This window comes from Triturus cristatus, chromosome 7 (genome assembly GCF_964204655.1).
Source record: "Triturus cristatus chromosome 7, aTriCri1.1, whole genome shotgun sequence".
NCBI lineage: Eukaryota > Metazoa > Chordata > Amphibia > Caudata > Salamandridae > Triturus > Triturus cristatus.
This window is the reverse complement of record NC_140590.1, coordinates 1,768,338,079-1,768,350,363: the sequence shown is the minus strand read 5'-3', so window position 1 is coordinate 1,768,350,363 and position 12,285 is coordinate 1,768,338,079. Positions and strand designations below refer to the sequence as shown.

The 12,285-nt window shown below is 45.4% G+C and overlaps 1 protein-coding gene across 1 annotated transcript in view; it reads left to right on the top strand.

Moving 5' to 3' along the window:
* Nucleotides 1-7,101, top strand: part of LOC146813029 (killer cell lectin-like receptor subfamily B member 1A) — a 125,618-nt gene extending 118,517 nt beyond the window's left edge. Inside the window, exon 6 of the mRNA XM_085620058.1 lies at nucleotides 6,577-7,101. Coding sequence (XP_085476184.1) covers nucleotides 6,577-6,712 — 136 coding nt within the window. The 3' untranslated portion in view covers nucleotides 6,713-7,101. The remainder of the gene's footprint in view (nucleotides 1-6,576) is intronic.
* Nucleotides 7,102-12,285: the final 5,184 nt, after the last annotated feature.

The window sequence follows — 12,285 nt, the reverse complement described above, 5'->3', positions numbered from 1 at the left end:
TCTGGGGCTGAGCAGCCAGCACTGTAAGTGAAGGTGCATGTGTGCTGCAGCAGGGTTTACATAATGACACTGGTGGTCCACAGGTCACCCATCAGTGTGCAGGGGGGGCAGATGGTCTATGGCTGCCAGAGCTTCTATTTCATAAATAAGTGCATTGTGAGTCTTGTAGTCTTTTTTAAAAATAAAACTACTCACACTAACACACCACATAACAATGGCTTGTGTAAATAAATTCAGGATCCTACCAACATGGAACCATCTGTCACCTGTCATGATAGTGTAACTGGCTGAACCTGGTTGGTGATCCCCGGCTTCTGGGTGCAGCTGTCACCCAGTTTAGGGGAACACGCGCCCATCTTCAGATAGCTTGAAATATGTACAGGCGGCAGCTTTTTGTTACAAAAGTAGTAAAATAGCATTTTTAGGTCTCGCCTGAGACAGCACTTTAGCGTTGCTCTCGCGAGAGATTTTGTAAATGGGGGATCTGGAAGTGCAAACGAGTGCTTTCAGGCCTCCAAATACAGTGCATGTGCGCCGGGCGCGCGCACCATTTGGAGGCCTGAAAGCACTCGTTTGCTTTCACTTTCGCGGGCCGCACGGTGATCGCAATTGCGATCACTTTCACACAGTGCATGCGGAGCGCGCACCATTTGGCAGCCTGCGTGTACATTTCGCGGGTGCTTTGATGTTCTCAGTGAGCCGCGCAGCCACTGCGAACATCAAAGCGCCCGCGAAATGTACACGTCATTTGCCACCCCCTCCCTTATCCCACTTCCACTTATCTCCTTTCCTATCCCTGCGTCTTTTCTTTCTCTCCGCTTCACTTCCTTTTCTCCTCTTCTCTTAGCTTCTCTCCTTTAAATCCTTCACGCGCCTCTTCCTTCGCCCATGTGCTTTGCCCCAACTCTTCCTACATTGCCTTTGCACCAGTCTGCTTTTTCTCTGCCAGCTCCTTGTTGCTCTTTTTCACCCATTTGATCCCCCCACCTACACCTCCGTAGTGCTAGTGTTGTTATCCTTGTTAGCTACAAGAACGCTATTAATAATTTGTAGAATATTCCATACAATTGCGAATATAATTAGCAGGGGCAAGTCCTTTACTCCGTGACTGAAAAGATAAATAATCATGCATTTTTCAGACTTACATGTTCGCTTTACATTCATGGGTTTTGAAAGCCCTCAACTATTCTCTTATTCATGATGGCTCCTCGTTGGGGTATGGCTGCCGCGTTACAGTATGCGCATGCTCATTGAGGGCTGGCCGCCTGTCCGTAGTGTTCCTTGCTCTTCCATACCGAGAAGGGCCCGGAGGGTGGTGCTTTGCTGCTGCCAGGAAGTATACTACGGATGTGACTGGGAGGCAAGGAACAGAGCCTATTGTACTCTTAACCGAGGGCAACGGTCCGGCTTCAGGTGAGTACCGGCCCTTTGGAGGAGGGAATTGAAAGGGGTCATCATGGTAATGAATTAGAGTCATCATGTTCAGAGAAGTGTTCTTAAAACCCAGGTGCTATGCATAACCCTTAAGAGCTTCCTACCCGTCCTGCCAAAACAAGCCCCAGCCACCGGTGCCAGTCATACTTTGCTCGTTTCCAAACCAAGCTTTGCTTTTTGTTCTTTTAAGCAGATCCTGGTCCTCTCTTCACTATTCTTTCTCCCAGTTCTCTTTTCTTTCTGTAGCCAAATTCCATACCTAGATTTCTTTTTAGCTGCCTCTCCTCCCTCGAAGCTCTCACTGCGTTCACCCCTGCTCTTCTCTCCCTATTTCGCACTCCCCACCCATTCTACACGCCCCCATACTTAACACTGCTTTCCCTCTTCTGTACCCTTTCATCTCGTTCTTTATGAAATATCATCATGGTAGTCAGAGTTACCAGAATATTGGTGGGACTCCCCCCTATGCTCATATAAGGTCCTTCGGGGCCAGATGCGTTGCACGGGTTTCGGGGGCCTAGGTTTTTTATAATGAAAAGATCCTATAATGAAGACACTCCCTTGCACAAATCAGTACTTTATTGATCTTGGATAGCTGAGTAAGCAACCAGCTTCAGACAAGTCATCTACTAACCATTGAGCCCCGAAGAGAGAAGCAATTTCTTAAGAAATAGGTGGGATACTAATTCGTATAAACAACGTGCAACGATGTTCATTTATCACAGAACAAAATGTCTCACAGATATACCTGCGATTTACTGCAGTGGGACTAGCCATTTAAAAGTCGAAACATGGCTATCAGCTTTGTGATAGACCCCACATGCATGTATTCATATGTTGTTTACATAATACCTGGTCATATATACATCACTCATTCATATCTTTCTACTTCTTGTCTGTTGCTGCCAAGAAACAGCAAATGTTAGAAGTGGTGGTTAAATATGCATGTGTTTATAAATATTTAGTTGTACCTGCCATATTTAAGACAATAAGAGATACGATTTCTCTAACAAGCTATGGACTTGAATGTTATCAGGTGGTCCACGTGGAGCTCATCACATTAACATATCTGTTTTCATTCCTTGTCAAATGTGTATTTTTGTATTAGAAAGCCTTCCCAGCGGGATGAGTATAGCTTTCCTTATAGGGATGCCCGACAGTGGTGGGCTTGTTCTCTGTTTTATTTTGGCTCTGAAGCGTTCTCCCCCACTATGTGCGTGCTGTACAAAAGCTATAAAGAAACTGGTTGTTATTACAGACATGCAGGTGTAAAGACGTTTTCAAACTAAGCTTACATATTTTAAAGTTTCATGTATCGTTTGCACTTTTTAAGAAGTTAAGCTTTTAAGTGTCACAAAACTAGAATATTTTAAAACAAAGGGAAGAACTGCTTGATTGGTACATTTAACGAGGATTGGCAAAGCCAATAGGTCTCACCATTTGGACTTACTGGCGTTGCCAATTCTGTTTGTCAAATTAAGAAAAAGAAAACAAGCATTGACAAAGTCAATATGTCTTGCCATTTTCAAGTATAGGCTTTGCCAGTGCTTTTAGCCGCTGTTGGTCATTATCAACAAAATGCTTAATTTGCCCCCCCTCCCAAAAGACCTAAACATGGAGTGCACGTGAGTGCATATGCGGCGTGTCATCATCTGCAATGTTATTCAGTTGACTTATGAACACACATACATCCAGGGCTGGCCTTTAGCATGGGCGTGCTGGGCACCGGCCGCTGATATTCTGATGGGTGCACAGAGCGGTGTGTATTCAGATCGTGCCATCAGCAGCATCCCTGTCATCTTGCTCCAGCGTTGTCCGTGTCCCTGCGTGCCCGTTTCTGTCTGATTTGCCGGTTTAAAGTGGTTTTAATCCTTCATTATCGCACATTGTCGGATACATCATTTGACAAAAATCTGTAACTGTAATAAGAGAAAGAAAAGTAAACACCATTTTCAAAGATGAGATAAGCAGCAATAAGTAAAAAGACAAACTGACATTTTACCTCTGTCCTTGAACAGGCAGAAAATGTGTCAAGATAAATGCAAGATATAAAGGCGTTTTAATTGCTCATTCACTTTCTGAATGAACAGAACACTTGTTCCTTTCCAGTTTAAGTTCATTTGCATGAACGGATTAGTAGGTCCTATAAATAGCTCAACCTGATAAAATGTAACTTGCCATAGCGAGAGGGTGAGTTGATTTTTCGAGGCCTGTAAAGCCAACCAATGTTAAGCAATGGACACACTCTGAACTCACTTTTTAGGTCTCGCCTAGCTATTGCGTTTACGCAATCTCTATGCGAGACTCTAGTAAGAGGGGCATTTCAAAGTGCTCCCAAAAGTGGATTGCATGGCGAGCACGCGCACAATCACGTGCATCGTGCCGCCATGCAATACGTTTGGGGAAGCGCTTCAGTCCACTGGTGCGTGCACGTGTAGCCACAGCCTCGGCATCATACTTCAAAGGGTCCACTCCCCCGCCTGGAATGCGCTCCCCCGCCCCCGCATGCCGAGAGATTGTTTCCTCATGTCGGCTCTCACAACTGTCCCTCCCCCACCACAGGGCTAGTCTCACGGACGCATTGCCAGCCATCGATTTCACTTTCATGCCCGTGTTCTCTTTGCCTTTCAGCACACAGCCCACCCTCCCCCCTCCGTGTTTTCTTGCAGCTTTGCCCAGATCTGAGTCTCAAACAACCAAAATAATAAGTTTGCCCTGCACGCTTTCTGCGCTTACAAAGTCAACATATGCCGCGCTCATTCCCTTTTCATCTATCTAAGGTCGATAACATTAGCTCCATTAATTCTGCGTCTAAGGATTTAAATAACCATATGTTTTCTTGCAACTTTAGGCACTTCACACACACAGCCCCACTGCTCACACACACAGGCATCAAGGCAGCAATAGAATGCTCTGAGCCCCACCAGTGTTTGCCACACACACATGCCTCTCGCACCTCGTGTTTTCTTCCAGCTTTGGCCCGTGTTCTCTTTGCCTTTCAGCCCTCAGCTTCCCCGTAACCACCATTTAACTAACATCCTGCCACACTCATTCCATTTTCATCCTAGCTTTCACTTTCATGCCCGTGTTCTCTTTGCCTTTCAGCACACAGCTTCTCCGTAGCCAACATTTAACGACCATCCTGCCACACTCATTCCATTTTCATCCTCTCTTTCACTTTCATGCCCGTGTTCTCTTTGCCTTTCAGCACACAGCTTCTCCGTAGCCACCATTTAATGACCATCCTGCCGTAAACACCATTTAACTACCATCCTTTTAGTTAAAATAAAAGAATTGCCTCTAAGGGTTTAAGGAACCATAGAAATACAACGCAAGGCAGCAACAGAACGCTCTGAGCCCCACCAGTGTTTGCCACACACACATGCCTCTCGCCTATCTCTCCCCGCCCTCCCCCCTCCGTGTTTTCTTGCAGCTTTGCCCAGATCTGAGTCTCAAACAACCAAAATAATAAGTTTGCCCTGCACGCTTTCTGCGCTTACAAAGTTAAGATATGCCGCGCTCATTCCCTTTTCATCCTTCTAAGGTCGATAACATTAGCTCCAATAAATCTGCGTCTAAGGATTTAAATAACCATATGTTTTCTTGCAACTTTAGGCACTTCACACACACAGCCCCACTGCTCACACACACAGGCATCAAGGCAGCAACAGAATGCGCTGAGCCCCACCAGTGTTTGCCACACACACATGCCTCTCGCATCTCGTGTTTTCTTCCAGCTTTGGCCCGTGTTCTCTTTGCCTTTCAGCACTCAGCTTCCCCGTAACCACCATTTAACGGCCATCCTGCCTTAAACACCATTTAACTACCATCCTTTTAGTTAAAATAAAAGAATTGCCTCTAAGGGTTTAAGGAACCATAGAAATACAAGGCAAGGCAACATACACTCCGAATGTCACTCAGAGCCACATAATTACATGCCACATAACTACAATGCACTCAATACAACAGACACTCCAAAAACAAATCAGTGCCACATAGTTACACACCACATAATTACACAGCGCTCAATGCCACATACACTTCAAATACCACTCAGCGCCACATAATTACACACCACATAATTACACTACACTCAATGCCACATGCACTCCAAATAACACTCAGTGCCAATTATTTACAATGCAAACAATGCAAGATACACTCAAAATAACACTCAATGTCACATAATTACACGCCACTAAAATCAACATACACTCCACACAAAACCACTCAGTGCCACATAATTATATTCTACATAATTACACTCTCTATCTATCACCCTCACTCTATCTTATCTTATCTTATCTTTCGGACTATAGCACTCTATCTATCTATCGCATCACCACAGCATCACTTAGCACCACCACAGCATCACTCAAGGGCACCACTACATCACTATGCGCTACCACAGCATCAATTAACACCACAGCATCACTCGACACCACCATAGCATCACTCGACACCACCACAGCATCACTCGAAACCACCACAGCATCACTCAACACCACCACAACATCACTCGACACCACCACAACATCACTCGACACCACCACAACATCACTCGACACCACCACAGTATCAATCTGTACAACCATTCAACAACAACTGGCTCTAATATGTTCTCTCAATATTTAGGCTTTATTACAAATGGCACAAAAAAAATGATAATATTTAACTTCTGTTCTTGGATTTTAGGCACAATTAAATACACTAAACATAATCTTCACAAGAGTTATTAACAAAAGTTTAAACGATTGACATTATAATTTACATTAACTTTTATTTAAGTATTAATTATTTGAAAAAATTAAAAGCCATTGTTATTTGTAATATCAATACATCTAAGTCACGTAAATAAAACACATATTGCATTACAAATGCTATAGGTGTCACATTTGCAACAGTTAAAACTATTGACATTGTACATGAGAAAGCTAGTAATTTCAATATTTTCAATACCAACACATAAATAAAAAATTAGTCAATTTACAATACAGAAAGCTCAAACTTTCCAAATGCGAGACCTATTGCATTGCAAATGCTTGTTACATTTTATGTCTGTGAGCCCAATCTTCTATAATACGAGTCTATAGTACTATGATTGACAGCCTCCACCTCACCTTAATGTCCATGTTTCTACAGGTTCCCTTTCATAGGCTCTGCTGATGGAGAACGGTGTGGAGCGGTGATCGGAGGCTCCATTGTATTCTTACGTTGTATCCACAGTTTATCCTGGATCTGCCAGAAGGAAGCGGAGAGCTGCAGCTCCAGGGTGTGAACCTGGAGTCAGTGACTTTAGCATCGAGGAAACCCCAGCAGGACGGGTGTCAATCCCTGGGAGTAAAATTCTAGGCAAGCATTGGTCGCCTCCTGAGCCGTGTACAAGTCCTGGAGGTGTTCGATTGGCCAGACTTGAATTTGATGAAATCTGCCTGAAACCCCTGCCTTTCCACTTGTCCAACGTGACCAGGCTGGATGGACATTCTTCTGGCAGAATCAATACCCAATACCCTTGTTCGGGTACCGGGTTGATTGCCTCCAAACACTGCAAAATAAATACCGCTTCTGTGCATCATATTTTAAGGCCGTGCAGGGGCTTGTGGGTACGGAGAAGGGGCAGATGTGGGCCCCACAGATAATGTCCAAATTAAAGCCACAAAACATGCAGATTTATTTAATCACTCGTATTCCTTAAAATGCAAATTTTTCATCACATAGACATGGTCTACAAACATAGCAAGCGACACCGAGAATAATGAAGATGGCGCCTCGAGTGCCTTACAGTTCATCTGTATGTGTCCGTGTGTGATTTCCCCATCATGGGCCTTATCATGAATCACCAGGGGGTCCAGTGACCTTGTGACCCTGCGGAAGCGTCTTGTTTGCGCAAAACTATTTGGATGTTCAAAAGAGCTGAACAACCTGGGGAAACTGGAGGAAGGAATTGGAATCACTGGATGACTTTCACCTGAATTACAGATTCAAACAGTAATTCCCCATTTCTCAGTGGAAATTTAGGGTTCCACTGAGGATACCTGCTAATTCTGCACCCACACATTTAAGGGGACCCCAGCAATGCTAATTGTAGGGGTGTGAACTTACCGGATGAGGTGGTTTGAGTGTGCATGGGCTTGAGTTTGGACGCGTTGTGTTGTGATGTTTAAAGTTGTTTCGGATTAACAAAGTGATTTGAGAAAAGAGGTGGCAGTAAAATGGTAAAGTTTGCCCCGTGCTCCTGGAATACCCTGGGGAAGAGAAGGTCGCCTCTTCTTCTTGCTCGTCATTAAGTCTGACCAGATTCCCACCCCCTCTGGGGCTGAGCAGCCGGCACTGTAAGTGAAGGTGCATGTGCGCTGCAGCAGGGTTTACATAATGACACTGGTGGTCCACAGGTCACCCATCAGGGTGCAGGGGGGGCAGATGGTCTATGGCTGCCAGAGCTTCTATTTCATAAATAAGTGCATTGTGGGTCTTGCAGTCTTTTTAAAAATAAAACTACTCACATTAACACACCACATAACAATGGCTTGTGTAAATAAATTCAGGATCCTACGAACATGGAACCATCTGTCACCTGTCATGATAGTGTAACTGGCCGAAGCTGGTTGCCTATCCCTGGCTCCTGGGTGCAGCTGTCGCCCAGTTTAGGGGCACACGCGCCCATCTTCAGATAGCTTGAAACACATGCAGGCGGCAGTTTTTTGTTACAAGATTAGTCAATAAAGCATTTTTACATGTTCTGTCTGTGAGCCCAATGTCTCATAATGAGAGTCTATATTCCCATCATTGACAGCCCCCGCCTCACGCTACTGTCCTGGTTCCCTGTCAGAGGCTCTGCTGATGGAGACGGGTGTGGAGCGGTGAACAGAGGCTCCATTGTGTCCTCACGATGCATCAACAGTTACTACTGGATCTGCCAGAAGGAAGAGGAGAGCTGCAGCTCCAGGGTGTGAACCTGGAGTCAATGACATTAACATCAAGTAAACCCCAGCAGGACACGTGTCAATCCCTGGGAGTAAAATACTAGGAACGCATTTCCTGAGCAGTGTAAAAGCACCGAAAGTGCTGGGTGCAGGAAATAAAGGTGTTCATTTGGCCAGACTTGAATTTGATGGATTCTGCCTGAAACCCCTGACTTTCCACTTGGCAAAGGTTTCCAGGCTGGGTGTGGCTTCTGTCCATAATCTGGTAATCAAAGCCTTCAGTGTGTGCGTGGGTCACAGTCCAGCTACTCTGGGCACCCAGGCAGAGGTTAGTGCCCTTCCGAGGTTGGCACATCCCTCAATGTCTCTACAATACCCAATAACATAACCAATACCCTTGTTCAGGTGCCACCTTTCTTGCCTCCAAACACTGAAAAATAAATTCCAGAGCGCTTCTGTGCATCATATTTTAAGGCCGCGCAGGGGCCTGTGGGTCTGGAGAAGGGGCAGATGTGGGCCCCACAGATAATGTCCAAATAAAAGCATCAAAACACAAAACATGCAGATTTATTTAATCACATATAATCTTTTAAATGCAACTTTTTATCACATAGTCAGGATCTACAAACATAGCAAGTGACACAGAGAATAATGAAGATGGCGCCTCGGGTGCCTTACAATTCATCTGTTTATGCCCGTGTGTGATTTCCCCCTCATGGCCTCATCATGAATCACCAGGGGGTCCAGGGACCTTGTGACCCTGCGGAAGCGTCTTGTTTCCGCAAAACTATTTGGATGTTCAAGAGCTGAACACCCTGGGGAACCTGGAGGAAGGAATAGGGGATTACTGGATGAGTTGCACCTGTAGTACGGATCAAACAGTAATTCCCCATATCTCGGTGGAACTTTAGGGTTCCACTGAGAATACCTGCTAATTCTGCACGCACACATTTAAGGGGACCCCAGCAATGCTAATTGTAGGTGTGTGAACTAACCGGATATGTGACTGGGGCCCTACTAATGAGGCCGGATAATGTGTGAGCCTGATTTTAGATCACGGCTTAAAAGTGTATTTTAATAAAGGTTCTCTGGTGTGAATCTACAAACTGAACCCCAGTCTGGCAGGAATGAATCTAGTGACCGCCTGTGAATCTGCCCGCCTGGGGCTGGACTGCACAGACTGCATGCACCACCGGAATCTAAAGCCAACGTTTGATCCGAATATATGAATAACAGACTGGTAGAAAATGTTGTTTTTGCAGCCTCAGGTGGTGCAAATGTTGTTCCTCCTCCATTGTGCCCTGCTAAGTAGTCTGGGTCAGATGCTTCTAAGCCTCTCAGAACAAACATAAGTAGACATACAGGGGCAGATTTACAAGAACTGACGCATCTCCGCATAATTAGCAGGGATGCGTCAGTTAATTTGCGTCATGCAAAAAAAACCTTGTGCCACCATGGATGCATTGCATTTACGATGCGCGCACGGTGGCGTAAGGATTGACACATGCGGCACCCATCTGTTGGCATAAAGGCAACGCATTGCTGGAGTCTTGTCGCAAGCATGACGCAACGCCAGCAATGCTCAGGAATGCCTAATCCTATTATGCTGTGTCACTCCTTACGCCTGCTTCAAGCAGGCGGAACGTTTTGATGCCGTGGCGTCGTAGAAGTGACGCAGATAACTTCGTCACTTTTACGAGGCTTTCTTGTGTCGTAACGCCCACCCTGCATACATTATACCTGATGCAGGTAGAATGTAGCACAGGGCTTTACAACATGACGCATCTCCCTAGATGCGTCACGTTGTAAATGTGTCACAATGTGGCACATTGTTTACGATGCCGCAGCGTCAAAGTGATGCAACAGCGGCGTAAAAGTATCGCAAGGGGCTTGTAAAGCTGCCCCACAGTCCCTCGCACACACACAACAAGCTACGCAACATCTTACCCACCTGTATTGCATACTGCTTCACAGGCACAAGAGATGTGTGGAACACTATACAAGCGCAGCGACAGAAAGTGTGAGGCTGCTTCACTTACAGCTGGTACCACAGAGAGAATGCCACGTGCGTCCTTCTATGAGGTGGGCATCGACAGAATTAGGTGCTGCCCCAGCAAAACCATTCAAAGATGGCTACATCTTTCTGTTCACTGCATCATAGGATTTGGGGCAGACGTCACCAACCCACCGATGCCTGGTACTTTCCACACATGATTCTCCAAGAACCTGCGTGTTTGAGACTACAACATGTATATGGCTGTGTAGAACAGTTCACTGCATTTGCAGAATTGAATACTATTTGCCATGGACTGACAAAGTAAATAGGTTTGGATTCTGTATTGTGGATTGCCACTCAGACACACAACATCCAAGTGTACCTTTCCATCATACATCACACACTTGCACATAAGCAAACATAACACCATACAAGCATATATTAAAACATAGAGCAACACCTGAACACATCAGAACACACACGGAGGTAGTGACACATATAGGACACTAGCCCTGCAGGAGAGGATGTGGCCTAGCGGCTAGAGCTGCCAGCTTTGGAACTGGGAAGCCAGGTTTGAGTCTCGACAGCACCCCTCTGACACCTGAGAAGGCCATTCTAAATGCAGCTGCACACTTTGTCAATAATCCAAAAACATTAAAAACCTATTTTCAGAGATTTCAAGTGGCTTTCATTCGTCGCCAAAATAAACCTAAAACGCCTCGGCAAAGCAAATAGGTCTGACCTAGAATAGCTCATGCAATGGTTACACATTGAAATGCAAGCATATGCTATAAAAATAAAAAGAAGGAAAAAAACGTGAAACTGCCTTAAAGTGGTGGCCGTATGCATGTAGCAAGAAAAAAAATATTGATACCCGTCACCTATAACGTTACCAGAACTTCCTAGCAGGAACATGTTCTTAGTACAGGTACAGAAATTCTTTTCAGTTTTAATGCACATAACTAGAACATATGATAATTTGAAAACATAGTTTACACACACGAGGATGAAAAAATAAAGAACAATAAAGAATGGAAAGGAAAAAGCATTGGCAAAGTAAAGCATTGACCCAACATCCCTGGCACTAGAGTGCGCTTCTTTTCACTTGGATGTGTACTTAGAATCACAGTGCAAGAGAGCTATTTGCTAAAGTGAGGTCACAAAGTGATGTTCTTGACAAGAAGGGTGGGGACACACTGTACAAGATCCTGTACACCCATTGGGGATTACACAAATGCATTTTACACACTTTTAGGCCCAGTGAGATTAAGTGCCAAAGCCAGAATTCAAATCTGTGTCATCATGTTCCAAAGATAGCAGCTCAAGCCACTTGGCTTGGCTTCTTGCACAGAGCTAATCCCCAGAGGTTGGCAGTCAGAGGCGGCTCCTCCGCAATGGCTGAGGAACGTCGCCCCATTAGCAAAGAACCAGCAAGTGAAAAATAAAACAATATTTTAGTATATATTTTTTTTTTATTTGCCTGCTATGAGCCAGCTTGTGCAGGGAGGGGTGGGGCGGGGCATGGGAAGGGGGGTGTTACATGCACATGCTCATTTGTGTGTTTGGCCGGCCGTCTCAGGTCGGCCACACACACATGTCCCCTTAGGTTTCTCCAGCCCGGCTGCATTGACTCCCTGACCTGAGCAGTGCATCTTCTCAGCCAGCTTAGGCCAACCCCTGTGCTGCTCTCATATGAGAGCAGCACCGGGATTGGATGGGAGTCTGGTGCTTTCCTAGGGACTCCAGGAACTGCAGCAGAGGAGCGCGAGGTGGACGGTAGCACCAGGCAAGTGTTTATTTTTATTACACCCCCAGCACGCTCCTCCCTTTGCTTTCTGCTGGCCCCTTCTCCCCACCTCCCATGCCCCCTCCACCATCCCGCTCCCCGGTATTTTATCATGTCGGCTGCCACTGTTGACAGTTTCTCCACAA